The sequence below is a fragment of the Rhincodon typus genome, chromosome 9 (genome assembly GCF_021869965.1).
Source record: "Rhincodon typus isolate 14 chromosome 9, sRhiTyp1.1, whole genome shotgun sequence".
NCBI lineage: Eukaryota > Metazoa > Chordata > Chondrichthyes > Orectolobiformes > Rhincodontidae > Rhincodon > Rhincodon typus.
In genome coordinates this window covers 90,746,231-90,761,202 of record NC_063340.1, presented here as the reverse complement: position 1 = coordinate 90,761,202, position 14,972 = coordinate 90,746,231, and the positions used below count along the sequence as shown (strand labels likewise).

The 14,972-nt window shown below is 43.1% G+C and overlaps 1 protein-coding gene across 2 annotated transcripts in view; it reads right to left on the bottom strand.

The window, feature by feature from the left end:
• The window catches only part of mcm3 (minichromosome maintenance complex component 3), a 42,916-nt gene that overhangs the window by 5,785 nt on the left and 22,159 nt on the right, over positions 1–14,972 (bottom strand). For both annotated transcript variants that reach the window (XM_048601252.1, XM_048601253.1), the window contains exons 12-14: positions 3,366–3,516; positions 2,329–2,469; positions 273–367 (exon numbers count right to left, since the gene is read on the bottom strand). In XM_048601252.1, coding sequence (XP_048457209.1) covers positions 273–367; positions 2,329–2,469; positions 3,366–3,516 — 387 coding nt within the window. The remainder of the gene's footprint in view (positions 1–272; positions 368–2,328; positions 2,470–3,365; positions 3,517–14,972) is intronic.

Sequence of the window (14,972 nt, the reverse complement as noted above, 5' to 3'; positions counted from 1 at the left end):
GTGCCATGCAAATCTCTCAAAAACTGTCATTTCATTGCATCCGCATTACTGATCAGGAGAGTACTTCACCCTTATATCAGAGGCCCTCTTCACAAAACAGGGCCCCATCTACGAATACAGTGAACTCCTACAGTGTGCAGCAGCAATCAAGAACAAAGATTGATTAAACCAGTGGTCTTGGATACACCTTATTTGATGCACACAGGTAAACAAATAATAAAAGCATGAACTTGACAGTACTCTGTGCTCATTCTTGCACTGTATACTCTTACCTCTTCTTGCTATCTCCATCATCCTGGATTACCTCTTCCTCCTCAGTTTCCACATCACTCTCTTCTTTGCGACGTTTCTTCTCTTTCTCCAAAACCTACACAAAATATAACATTAGAGCTTGATGTCTGGCTGGGAATGTGAAGATTCTTCTGCAATTGGATCTCCGTGGCAGAAATAGGATCAGATCAGCAGTATATTTAGGCTGCTCCTATTAATATGAAACAGAACTACAGGGTGTGATAATAATTGGCTTTCCCTTCAGCATGTTGATATACACAGCTCAAAACATTTAACCCAGATTCTTCTTCTACAGTGTCGGCATGATGCTGAACTGTAACTTCCCTCCAAGATACACAATGTTCTGAACTAAAAATATGTCGCCCTTTCTTCAGGGTCACTCAGTCAAAGTCTTGGAATTCGCTTCTTAATAGCCCAACTTCAGTGGCTCACCACGACCACCTCCAGGGCAAGTACAGATGGATTATAAATACTGGCCCAACCTGTGACGTCCACATCCCATGCATGCTGCTCTCAAGCACCCTTCTAACTTTTTCCTTGGGTGTATCACTTGCTGAATGCTGTGATCCAATCTAAGCTAATTAACAAACACTGACACAAGGCAGCATTCTAGCAAGAGTAAAACTCTAGAGTTTTCAAGGATAAAACCAATTAAAATGCCAAAATGCTTTGATTCCTTAATCATCCTTTACTGCTACTGTCTTAAAAAGCAACACGGGGAATGTGGTTGGAAAACTACTCTGAAGCCAAAGATCATCTGCCACTGGGCATTTAGTCAGCGTCACAATCTGCAAATTTCCAGCAGGGTTGGTGCAAGCTGCTATTTCTGACCTGCTTGTAAAAGAGCTCAAATCTAATGTGATTTGTGCATTGTATGTGAAACTAACACAGAGTTGATCAGTCTTGGATTATTATACCTCTAGAAGAGGCCAACATCGATCACCCACTCTCTAGTGATTGCAACAAGGTCAGTTAGGTGGACCTCACAGAATACAAATTCCCTGACTGCACCAGATTATCAGCCCCCATTGGACAGCCCTGGCTGACTGACACAAACAGGAGTGTCAGACATCCTGACACCCAGAGCTGGCTCTGTAGGAACTCAATCAGCGTCAAGGACTTTCCACTTGTAAATAAAGGATGACTCAGTGACGGGATACCAGCCTCTGTGAAGTTATTTCATACTTGACACTTCAGGCTGAAGATTAGTGCAAAAGATAAAGCTGGGATATTTTCAGTAATGTGCTGGGCTCCCCCTATCTTTGAAGATATCTTTGAAAAGGTTTAATTTATGTAGTAATGAGGCAAAACTAGAGTTTAGATTGATCCATTCATTGTAAGATTACTTAGTCCTGTCTATCACTTATGCTGTTTGGCAGGCAATTAGTCCTGTTTGGCAGCTTCACTTCATTTTTAGGTATGTTTGATGCTGCTCCTGGCATGCCCTCTTACACTCTCTATTGAGCCAAAGTTGATCTTGGTTCTGAAGAAGACCCAGAAGACTAACTCTGCTTTCTCTCCACAAATGTTGCCAGACTTGCTGAGTTTTTCCAGCAATTTCTGTTTTTATTTCCAATTTACAGCATCTGCAATTCTTTCTGTTTTTATCTTCTTGCTGGGGGGAGGGGGGCAAGGTGTTTTCTATTACAATCAGTACACTGATTCCAATGGTGTTACCATAGCACAATGCTACCCAAACTTTCTCCCACTGGGACTTCAATTTGAGGCTTGAAAGTAGGAAAGTAGAGCAGAATCTCTACAACTCCAGGGGAGCTCACAGTCCCACTTGAGGTCCCATCTCCTCCCACTTTGGGAAACTGCCACTGCATAAGAACATGAGAAATAGGAGCAGTAGACCTTTCGATCTTGCTCCACCATTCAAGAAGATCATTGCTCACCTGACCTAGACCTCAACTCACTTGAGTGCTACAATTTTCTATAGTCCGCATTATCAGAAACACTGGTGTACCAGAAATTAAGCCCTCAGTAACTGTGGAGTGCACTGTTAAAAGTCCGCTGCAACACAGATGTTCTCACCTTCTTAAAGTACGCAAACTGAACCAGCTCAGCTGCTGCTTCTGAATCTTGCATGTCTATTGTCTTGCTCATGCGGGCTTTGGCATGAGCGGTTGACAATCTGATCAATGTCTCCAGAGTTCGGGCTGTGACAGGTGAAGTCTGAATTGGGTGAGTGGGTGGGTGGGTGAATGGTGGAGGGGGAGAAAGAGAGAAACAGAGATAAAACATGACTAGTTAAAACTCAGCTTGCATGAAGAATCCACTTTGCAGATCAAGCTATGATATAATGAACATGCACTATGTCTAACACACATGACACCGACTACTGGAGTGGGGGCAGACTGAGGCAAAGAGTAGGAGGAAATCAAATGCAGTGACATTTTACTTTGAAACTATTCACCTTTAAAATAGAATGGCAATGTAACAGCTTGGCACCCCAATCCCTTATATGGGCAAGCGTGGGATAGAAGGACAAAATTCCAGCAGTTATCAAGAATCTGTCACTGACGTTATAGTAACAGAAGTACCCAAGCACAAAACTGAAGATGTGAAATAGGGCTCCCCTCCCCTTTCCTAAAAGGAACCTGAAATACCACTGCCTAATGATACAGGCTTCCAGGACATGACAACATGAAGAGATGCTCTGAAGTGGATGATATACCTACAATGAGTAGGCTGGCTCAACAAGTTACCAAGAGCCACTACAGCACAAACATGGCCAAAGCAGGGCTGTGGGATCAGCTGATCATAATGTTCGGGAGCCCTTTCTCACAAACATCACCCTCTCTCACACAAACATTGAGGTAAGCATGATTGACCTAGCAGCAGCCACCAGCATACAGCATTCCCCACTTCAAGTGCACAAGCATCAAACAAGGGGCCTCAACATGCCTAATCCATTAACCCACAAAGCTCTGAGGGACAGCACTCATACCCAGATACCTGGGACCCGCCATCAAGGTGTGCAGCAACATAAAGAAAGATGAGTAGGAAATAAGTGAAATAGCTTCAAAGAATTCTTTGTGAAAAGCTAGTGATATAACTAATCCACAAACCCTAGCAATATCAGAACTCATCTGGTCCTGATTGCGCAGATTGGAGTATTGCTCTGCAATGTAATTTGCTGCCTCAGAAGTGAGCACAGGTTTAACAATCTTTGCGACGTGGATGTACTTCCGCATGAACTCCAAGCTGACAATCTTCTCCCTGCAACACAAAAGCATTAAGAAGGTCATTTGGTTATCACACCAAGTTAGACAAAGGTACCAGCGACATCAGCAGCAATAACAAAACAACGCCCATTGTTGATCTCTGGCTGTTGAGGGGAAAGTCAACCAGAAAAAGGGTTTCTGGTAAGAGTTTGTGAACGGCCATGTTGTTCTAATGGTAGCCACAAAACATCTTGAACTGAAAAAGAATAGATCAAGGTACTTTCTAGATGGTATGAAGTTAAATACAGTGGGTGTCCAAAAGAACTTGGTGTCTCGGGTGCACAGATCTTTAAAATGTCACAAGCAGATTTTTGTTTTTATTCATTCATGTGGCTAAGATGTGGGTTTTGCTGGCTGGGCCAGCATTTATTGCCCATCCCTTGTTGCCCTTGAGAAGGTTCAGGTGAACTGCCTCCTTGAAACACTGCAGTCCAGCTGCTGCGGGTTGACCCACAAAGCCCTCAGGGAGAGAATTCCAGAACATAATATAATGCAGAACATAACCAAGTGCAGAAAATAATCAAGAAAGCCAATGGAATGCTGGTCTTTATATCTAGACGACTGGAGTACAAAGATGCAGAAGTTATGGTACAGCTATACAAAACACTAGTTAGACCCCACTTGGAGTATCACGTGCAGCTCTGGACACCAAACCTTGAGGACATATTCATCTTTGAGGGAGTACATCGTAGGTTTACAAAAATGATACCTGTACTTCAGGATTTAAATTTAAGGAGAGATTATACATATTAGGCCTGTTTTCTCCAAAATTTAAAAGGTTAAGGAGTGATCTGATTGAAGTCTTCAAAATGCTAACAGGAAAACAGGTTAGATAAAGATCCACTTGTTAGGAATTTGAGAACGAGGGGACATTGGCCCTAATTCTTAGACAGACCATTCAGGAGAGATGTCAGCATTGTAGAGGGTTGGAACTCAATTACACAAATGGCAGTGAATAGTTGATCAGCTGTTGATTTTAAATCTGAGATAGATAAATTTTTGCTAAGCACAAAGCATGAAGCAATACAGTCCAAAGGCAGGGATATGGAGTTTGGCCATGGATCAGCAACGATCACACTGAATGATAGAACAGACTCAAGGGCTGAATGGCCTACTCCTGTTCCTATGTGCTGATCAGATTAGGACAGGAACAAACACAAGATTAAAAGCAAATATTTAAGTGGCGAGCCACCCGTCCAGAGACAAGATCAGCAAGTATGACAGATATGAAGTCTCTTAAAACAATGAAGATTTTGTACACAGTGACAGGATCTAACATTTATTTCTCACAACTAATCAGAAATACAATTAGTCACATCAGGACACCAAATAATGTACCAAACAAAACTTTCACATCACCACTGTGTTGTATAGCCCGTTGAAATAATTTCTTCAGTGATTATGAAAATAGACAGAAAGCCTGGCTAACAGTGTAGGGTGAGTTTATATATCTCATGACATTCATTTTTGAGGACCATGAGCTTTGGTGCGAAAAGCCTCCAGTTCTGATGTCATTCTGGTAAATGTCTTCAATACTTCCCCAGTACCTCTACTGATCAGGACAGATTCTTTTCATATTACAAAGATCAAAAGTGTGACAAGCTTTCCAATATATAACAAGCCACAAGTTTTGCTTTATCTGCATTTAACTGATGGATATCATGAGACCATCATGCAATGCTATTTCCTGTAAATAAAATCAATTATAGCCTCACTTAGTGAAGTGTTTTGCTGACTATAAAGAAGGGCGCAGCGCTACGGTCTAATCCTTTGTGTAAAAAATTCAGTAAGGTTAACATAAAACTGCAACACCATCTCCATTCAGGGTACATACATTCTCAGTGAGAGACCTAGAACAGACAATGAAGTGACAGCTTTTCCAGAGTTCAATCCTAAGAAATTATCTCCTTTATAAAGATAAAAAACTCACAGCTCCTCCTATTCCAGTAATGAGTATTCCCCTCAGACCTACAAAATGGACACAAAAACAACTAAAGTACGACAGAATTCCAAGCTATCTCGTACAGGCCTCAAACTAAATTATAGCTGACCTTGTACCTGAATTCTACTTTCTCCACACAAGTCCCATATCTCTCAATGTCAAGAAACCAAAAGGATGATTTCATCAGAGCACAGAGCAACCACACTCTAATTAGAATGACTTTTCCACTTAGTCACTTTCCAGCGCAGAACTGGAGCATTTCTAAAAGGAGGGATAGTTTTTTTACCTTGAACTGACGAGGTCAGGTGCTCGAACACCAGAGTTAACAGAGCAACAATAGACTGCTGCATGGTCTCGACTCTTAATGACGATCTCCAAGGCACACTTTCTATGGCAATGCCTCAAAATCAGTACTGTTTTCCTCACAGTATAAATCATCACTCACTTTGCAATTTAGCAGTTTTGTATCTGTCTTGATGGGTACAAGACAGAAAGCGCTAACTGCATGTTTCTTCTTGTGTTTCTACTTGGGGTGATCAGAAGCAGAGGGCATATATGGATCTCACTGCTAAAAGTAATGGTCAAGATAAATAGCACACGTACATTTAAAAAGCGAAGCTAGATAAACGTAATGGAGAAAGGATTAGAAGGGTCTGTTGACGGAGTGAAATGAACAGGGAATGGAATGAAGCTTGTATGAAGCAAAATGCCTGGTGTGTGCAGGGGAGGGGAAATGGGAAACTTGGGAAGAAGTCATTTACTGTATGGAGAGAACAGCCCACGTTTTAGCACAACTCTTCTCCAATCTTCAGCCTGTGCAAGTTGAAGCTCAGGAGCACCAGGGGTACAATTAAAACGCAAGTAGAAAAGTAACTTTGATACTGAGATCAGAAGAGATCACTGGTCTCGACTGATCTTAATCTAACAATTAGATGCAGAGCAACCCAACAGCAGGTTTGCTTGAAACTCTTAAAAATTTTGAAGGGTTCACAAGGTTTAGAAGGAAAAAACTGTTGGGTCAATAATTGGAGGTCACATGTTCAAGGTGCTTGGCAAAAGAACCACAGGAGACACAGGAAAAATACTCTAAGCAACAGGTGAGAGGATTAAGAATACACTGTTTGGCACGATCAATGATACAGATTTAATAGCAGCCTTCCAAAAAGGGGACTGTTACAATACTAAAAAGATGACATTGCAGAAAGAAGCACTGACTGATTCTTCTTAAAAAGGGCCAGCACAGATCCTATGCATCAAGATTCAACACTGTTTCTTTTTACTGAACTTACCAACCCCTCCCATCTGGTTCAAACGATTTATAAATTCAGAAAGTCCAGGTCAAAACTACAACAGGTTAGCAACTGACTACCCACATACTACCACCAAACGAGCAGTTGCTTTGAATAATTTATAATGGATGCCGATTAGCTAATTCTGAACCCAGGCTCTCGGAGTAAGACAACTCAAAGCCAGTCAATGCCACAGTAACTCACTGCCCAGACTACGAGGTGAGTCAGTCTGTGCTGCAGGTCCAGAGGATGCATGTTTTTCTATTCAGCACTTTATAATCTGATAACTAGGTGCAGACTTTGCTGATATTTAAACCACACAATAGATAATTGGCTTTGATTCCACTGTTTTTGGTTTACGGAGGACGTCCAGGTACCACTACTAAAATTAGTCATCAACACATATTCATTATCCTTCCTGCTTTGTTCAATTGATGCAACTTATTATTAAATGTTACACTATACGAGTGTGTGTATCAACAGCCCAGTAATTTGCCCAAAGCCATAAAAGACATAATAAAACATCTGGAATTATCAGTATAATCAGTGAAACCATTTTAATACTGGGAGAAGGGATCAGATAACCAGTAAATACAATTATTTTACAGCAGATTGAGAGGATAGAGGTGGTAATTGAGTCCCTCAGTTGGCAAATTCAAAGATTAAATCAAGATGTTTTATCTACATGTGACTGATAACAGCCAAATGTAAAAACATAAGAAATAGGAGGTGGCGTAGGCCAACTAGCCCGTCGAACTTGCTCGATCATCATGGCTGACCTTCTTGTGGACTGAGCTCCACTTACCTACCCGCTCACCATAACTCTTTGACTTAAAAGCATTCAATGAGGTAGTCTCAACTGTTTCACTGGACAGGGAATTCCACAGATTCACAGTTTGGATGAAGAAGCTCCTCCTTGAACTCAGTCTGAAATCTGCTCTTCCTAATTTTGAGGCTAAGCCCCCAGTTCTACTTTCACTCACCAGTGGAAACAACCTTAACACAATGTGGAGCTGGAAGAACACAGCAGGTCAGGCAGTATCGGAAGAGCAGGAGAGTCGACATTTCAGGTCGGTACCCTTCACCAGGACTGGGAGAGGGAAGGGAGCTGGGAAATAAATAAAAGGGAAGAGGGGTGAGGCCAGGGGTAGGTAGGTGGGATGGCGATAGGTGGATGCAGGTACAGTTAGTGAGGACCAGTCAATGGGAAGGGTTGGGCGGATAGGTGGGGAAGGAGAAGGTTAGGTTGCGTCAAGTCAAAGAGGCAGGGTTGGGGGGAGGGGTTTGGACATGGGATGGGGCTGGGGATGGGGATATTTTGAAACCGGTGAATTCTATGTTGAGGCCACTAGGCTATAGGTTCCCGAGGCGGAATAGGTGTTGTTAGTCCAGTTTGCATGTGGTGTTATTGTGGCACTACAGGAGGCCCAGGATGGCCGAGTGGAAACAGCCTGCCTGCTTCTATCTTATTTATCCCCTTCATAATTTTATACGTTTCTATAAAGATCGCTCTCCCCCTCCGCATTTTTCCAAATTCCAATGAATATCGTCCCAGTCTACTCAGACTCTCCTCGTAAGCCAACCCTCTCAACTTCAGAATCAACTTAGTGAACCACCTATGATACATAGTTACAATCAAACTGTTCAAGTAAGTCATAGGGGTCTCGTGGTGCAGTTGCAATATCTCTACCTCTGGACGAGGAGACGCCCAGGTTCAAGTCCCACATACTCCAGGAAGTGTATAAGTTATCTCTGAACAGACCAATTAGAAAATAACTTCAGGCATGTTATTAACACCTCTGGAGAAGTGCAATTTCAGGAGGTAGAGAAAACATGGCACAGTGGTTAGCGCTGGTGTCTCACAGCTCTAGGGATCCTGGTTTGATTCCAGCCTGTCTGCTTGGGTTTCCTCCGGGTGCTCTGGTTTCCTCCAACAGTCCAAAGACGTGCAGGTTAGGTGGATTGGCCTTGGTAAATGTGCAGTTACAGTATAGGGTTGAGGGCTGGTTGTGTGCGCGAGATGCTCTTCGGATGGTCAGTGCAGACTCAATGGGCCAAATGGCCCTTTTCCGCATTGTACGGATTCGACAAACACTGTGCCACAAGGCCGACAATGTGGCGGAGGGAAGAGCGCAAGCAAGAGAGGAGAAATTCTCAACGTTCTGCAACACTTGGAATTTCCGCTGCAAGATGTTTCAGAAGTTGCAATACCACTGAAACACTTAGCTACATCACCTAGTTCCGGGAAGCTTCTCAGTTGCATCACAGCTCCTGCAGGCTTGCTCCATCACATGATCACAAACCACTAAAGCTTCAGTAAACAATATTAACATAAGCAATAACACAAGAACCAGGAGCAGGAGTAGGCCATCTGGCCCCTCAAGCCTGCCTCGCCATTTAACAAAATCATGGCTGATCTTTGAGACTCAGCTCCACTTAACCGCCCACTCACCATAACCCTTAACTCCTTTACTGTTCAAAAATTTATGTAGCCTTGCCTTAAAAACATTCAGCGACATTGCCTTAAAACATTGCCATAAAAACATTACCCACTCATCCTGAATTACTCAATGTTACAGCACAGAAACACCACACTCAGACCATCGAAAAATACACGGATTAGATGCTTCACAAGAACTGTGGAGTATGATTCCCCCAGCCTTTCATGCTATTATCCAAACCACCTTTAATCTTACAACATAGCAGTCTGACAGAAATCCAACAGGCTGTTTCATGAACCTTTAAATGCTGTGATTCCAATGTGCTCCTCAAAATTTATCTTTTAAAAGGGCAAACACTGCTTTCTGGGCAAATTAAGTTTCATCTGGGTGCTCCGATTTCCTCCCACAGTCCAAAGATATGCAGGCTTGGTGGATTGGCCATTCTAAATTGCCCGTAGTGTTCTGGGATGTGTAAATTAGGTGGGTTATAGGGGGATGGGTTTGGGTGGGTGCTCTGAGGGTCAGTGTGGACTTGTTGGGACGAAGGGCCTGTTTCCACACTGTAGGGATTCTATGATTTATGATCTAATTTGTGCACAGAAAGGTCCCACAAATAGCAATGAGACAAATGCAGAGTTTAGTACTTAATACAGATATTGGTTAGGGGTGAAGATTGACCAGGCCATCATCAATAGAGTCCTCGGACCTCTCATCCCACATCTCTCTCAGCACTACCCAGGAAGTGTCAGTATGTATTCAGTGCTCAAATATGATTAGAATCCATGAACTTCAGACTTTACTGGGAATGGAGATTCTTGAGAAATTAAAACTATTTTCACTGCAGGTGGTTAAGGATTGGTAACCTTGAAGATATCACAGAACAATGTTCAAGATGAAGTATTACTGCCTTTGGCTGGTCTGAAAACAGCAAAGACACAAATTTATCATAGACGAATAAAAGTACTTCTGCATGTCATGGGGTTTAACTTGTTCCACCACAACCCATCATTGAAAGAGTTAAATACATTTCGCCAAAAGGCAAATGGGTCTCAGCTAGGTATGTCCTCACAGATGCCTGACATGCTGACTGCTGGTGCTGTTTGATTGATTGATTTTATTGTCACTTGTACCGAAATACAGTGAAAAGCTTTGTTTATGAGCAGTACAGGCAGATCACAGCAAGCAAAGGATGTACAGATCAAAAAGTCTTGGAGGCATACAGGTTACATTATTTGAGGGTAAAGTCTATTCAACAGTCTGGTAACGGCCAGAAAAAAAGGTGTTCCTGAACCTGTTTGTGCATGTATTCAGGCTTCTATGTCTTCTGCCTGACGGAAGAGGTTGTGGGAGGTCATTACCAGGGTGCAATGGGTCTTTGATGATGTTGGCAGCCTTTCTGCAGCAGCAAGCCATGTAAAAGAGTCCATGAATAGAAAGCTGGCTTCCGTGATGGTCTGGGCTGTGCACACCACCTTCTGCAGTTTATTATGGTCCTGGGCAGACCAGCTGCCATACCAGGCTGTTATGTACCCAGAGGGTATGCTTCAATGGTGCATCTTTAGAAGTTGGTGAGGGACCTTATAGTCATGCCAGATTTCTTGTGCTGCCTGAGGAAGATGAGGTGTTGTTATGCTTTCTTGATTGTCACATTTACGTGGGAAGTCCAGGACAGATCACTGATTATCATTGCTCCGAGGAACTTGATGCTCTTCACTCTCTCAACCTCCGTTCCGTTGATGTAAATGGGGTGTGTTCTCCTCGTTTCTTTCTGAAATCATGATCAGTTCTTTAGTTTTGCCGACGTTCAGAGACAGTTTGTTTTCATTGCACCATGTCACGAAGCCCTCCATCTCCCTTCTGTATTTTGACTCATCGTTGTTAGATATCCATCCCACTACTGTGGTGTCGTCAGCGAACATGCACAAGATGTTTATTTGGAATTTAAAATAACACAGTCATAGGTGTACAGGGAGTACAGTAGGAGGCTGAGGATGTAGCCTTGGGGGGCTCCAGTGTGGAGTGTTATTGTGGAGGAGATGCAGTTACCTATCCTCACTGATTGCGGCCTATGGGTCAGAAAGCTGAGGATCCAGCTGCAGAGGACAGAGCCAAGACCAAGGTTACATAGTTTTGAGATAAGTCTGGAGGGGATAATGGCACTGAAGGCAGAGCTGTAGTCAACGAGCAGCAGTCTGACATAGGTGTATTTGTTGTCCAGATGTTCTCGGGATGAGTGCAGGACTAGGGATAAAGCATCCTCTATGGATTTGTTACGTCGGTAGGCAAATTGTAGGGAATCGAGGCAGGATGGGAGACTGGAGCTGATGTAGGCCAAGACCAGCCCTTCGAAGCACTTCATGATTATTGAAGTCAGAGCTATTGGGCGGTAATCATTAAGGCATACTGTATGTGTTTTCTTGGGTACGGGGGTGATGGTGGTCTTCTTGAAGCAGGTGGGGACTTCGGCTTGTAGGAGGGAGAGGTAGAAGATGTCGGTGAATATCTCTGCCTGTTGGGCTGCACAGGATCCGAGTGCTCAGCCGGGGACACTGTCTGGGCCTGTTGCTTTCCGTGGGTTGACTCTCAGGAAGACTGATCGGACTTCTGAAGCGGTCACAGAGGGAACTGGCCTGTCTGGGGTTATTGGGGCAGGTGTCGCCATGCTGGTGGTATTCTGCCCAAACCAAGTATAGAAAGCATTGAGCGTGTCAGGGAGGGATGGGTCATTGTCTGCTATCTTACATGGTTTCATTTTATATCCTATAATGTCATTTAGGCCTTGCCATAGACAGCGGAATTCTGTTTGGTAGGTTTGGGTCTCTAACTTGGTCCGGTATGGCCCCTTGGCCTCCCTGATGGCTTTTCCTGGATTTTCTGTATTTGTCCAGGTCACCTGACTAGAATGCTGCCCATCTGGTTTTCAGTAGGGAGTGGATTTCCTGGTTCATCCAAGTTTACGGTTGGGGAACACTCGGATAGACTTCTTTGGTTCACAGTCCTCCTCACATTTGCTAATGAAGTCCGTGACGGTGGTGGCATACTCGTTTAGGTTTTCCGCTGAATGCTTGAACATGGTCCATTCCACAGAATCCAAGCAGTCCCGGTGACAGTGTTCCGCTGTCTTGGACCAGCACTGTACTACTTTTCGTGAAAGATTTTCCTGTTTCTGCTTCTGTACAATTACTAGTCTTTCGTTACTGTCATCAAGACAGGGTTCACCTCAGGGGGACAACACAGTGTGGAGTTGGAGGAACACAGCAGGCCAGACAGCATCAAAGGAGCAGGCAAGTTGACATTTCAGGTCGGGACCCTTCTTCAGAAATGGGGTTCACCTCAGGGGGTTTGGTTCATTAACACTGCCCTGTCAAGTGGCAGGAAGTCAACTCAAATGTGATGGAAGTTTCCTATCCGAGTGAGATTAGACAGCTTGAGATCTGCTCTTCATGAGTTCTAGGTCAACGCTAACGCATTTTTGTGTTGCCTCAGAGGTCTCGTCTGTGCCATTTTATGTAGGAACCTTTGACGGTGAGAGAATCAATACTATGTTTGAAGTGAAACTACATACAAAGACACATTCATGGAACTTTGTAAATGGGGCTCTGGTTCTGCACTGCCCACTTGATGCTGGACACGTAAGTTTTAAAGGGGAAAATTGTAATTTCCCAGTGAAAGTGCAAATATTTCACTGGATAGGAAATCAATAGGATCAGGTGGAACACAATGTTGAAACCAGCTCAACAATACTTTAGCTTCATAGTTGAAATGGGGATGTCTAGCCAGTCTGTGTCCCAAGCCATAAGGTGACTGAATAATCCTATTTCGGTCAAAAACAAAAATGTTTGAATCTCTTTGTTGGTTCATTGAGCAGTTAACTCTTTTTCTGCACTAATGCACCACAGATGGAAATCTGCTTTCACAAGGAAGCTAGTCCATACTACAGACTACTACCAGCAGCCTGTAACCTGTCTTTCCACAAGAAAGATTGAACAGAAATTTCACCAAATGTAAAAGCTGACCTACATTGGGGGCTCATGAAAGCAGTCAGAGCCCATGATGAGTAAGAAAAAAATCTTCCATGGTATTTCTGAGATGAGAAAGTTTCCGACCCTTGGGCTTACACATCAGGTCAGACACAGGGCAATACCAATCACCACTCTATAATAGTTACTCACCCTTACTTCAAGTCTATCTACTGCTAAACCCTTCTCTGTGACTATCATTCCCAAATGATGATATTTCACCGCTGTCTTGGCTATCTTTTCTTTATTCTGTCCATCCAGAATGCCGACGTCCTGATGATATCTTGAAGCAATACATACCCTGAGCAATCATTATAATGCTCGCCAACTCACGCAGTCTCCAGCCTCCCCGATTTCTCAAATGGAATATTATCAAGCTTGTGTTAAACCTCCGACAATTCACTAAACTTACATTGACCCTGGCCATTTATCTCTTCATTCCACCATCTGGGGTCATCCCAGATGGAACCCATATTCTGTATCCCTCGCCCACATTTTTTTGGTTCCTGGCCTCTTTAACCAATTCTCAGGCCCAACCTCTCTTTTGTCAACATTACTACTGTTTGTTTGATTTTGCTTCCATGGAGCTCTCTGGTGCATTTCAGAAAACACGAGCTGGAAAGATGCTCTACAATTTGCTAAATGAAGTCAATTTCCCAACAGGGCAAAGCTGGCTGAAGGTGACGAAACCCAGCCAAGAGGTGGGTCTGGTACAGGAATCCATTCTCAGATGCCCTTGACACCACAGCTGCCTTTAATGTACTGCTCCTTACCCAGCAGCTTGCAACTGAATAAACTTCATGTCCACAAAGTCCTATCACTTTAATCAGTCAGGACAGAGCTTTTCAACATACAGTCTAAACTGTAACTCCTCATCATTACAAGGTATGCCAGTTCTGTACTCTTTAAATATGGTATCTGAAGACAGGGAGTGTACAAATCACTTCATCTCACTATTAGCCAGAGAGCCCATGCGAAAGAGTTTCTCAAAGGTTGTGGTGCATCAGTACTACAGAGGTCTTTTATGTGGTTTCATTAGAGAGAATCACTTTTCATTATTAGAGGCACAACAGGATATTCTCAGAACTCACGCAAGTTCAGGCTGAACCATACCTTTTGTAATTGCACAATGTGATGAAATAAGAACATTTGTAAACTCATGTACTTTCCTCAATAAACACAGAAACCAATGGTCTAATTCTAGAAAGTCACTTCTTCACAAATAGATTTAATAAGTTCAGTCTTTACCATAAGTGCAGCACCACAACCAGATCAGACTGCTTGAATTTCCAATCTAATGCAACATTAAACATGTGAGAGGGGTTCGGGCCATTCAGTCCATCAAGCCCTTGATTGTTGACTATATGCAATCTGCATGGCGGAAATCCATTCAATGCAATTAAATTGCAAGGTAGAATTCTCACAAATCTTGTCCTGTCCCCACTTGGAAAGCAACCAAAGCATAAGACACTGAACTCCATATCCTTGAGAAAGTAAATATTGCATAGCCAGTCACCTCTCCACTCGTCACTATAACTCTCAATTCCATTTTCCCTACACAGTATTACTCCAGCTCCTCCTCTTGATGTGTTATTCAAATCATCATCAGTTGCTCACATTTGGGGAAAGAATCATTTGCAGTCTGATCAAATTGCCTCTCAAACATTGCAAACAATGTTCAGTTCAATGACATCTCAATCTAAGGACCTTCTGTTCCAGGAAGATCTTCAGAGATGATTTAAACAGCTTGAAATCTAAAC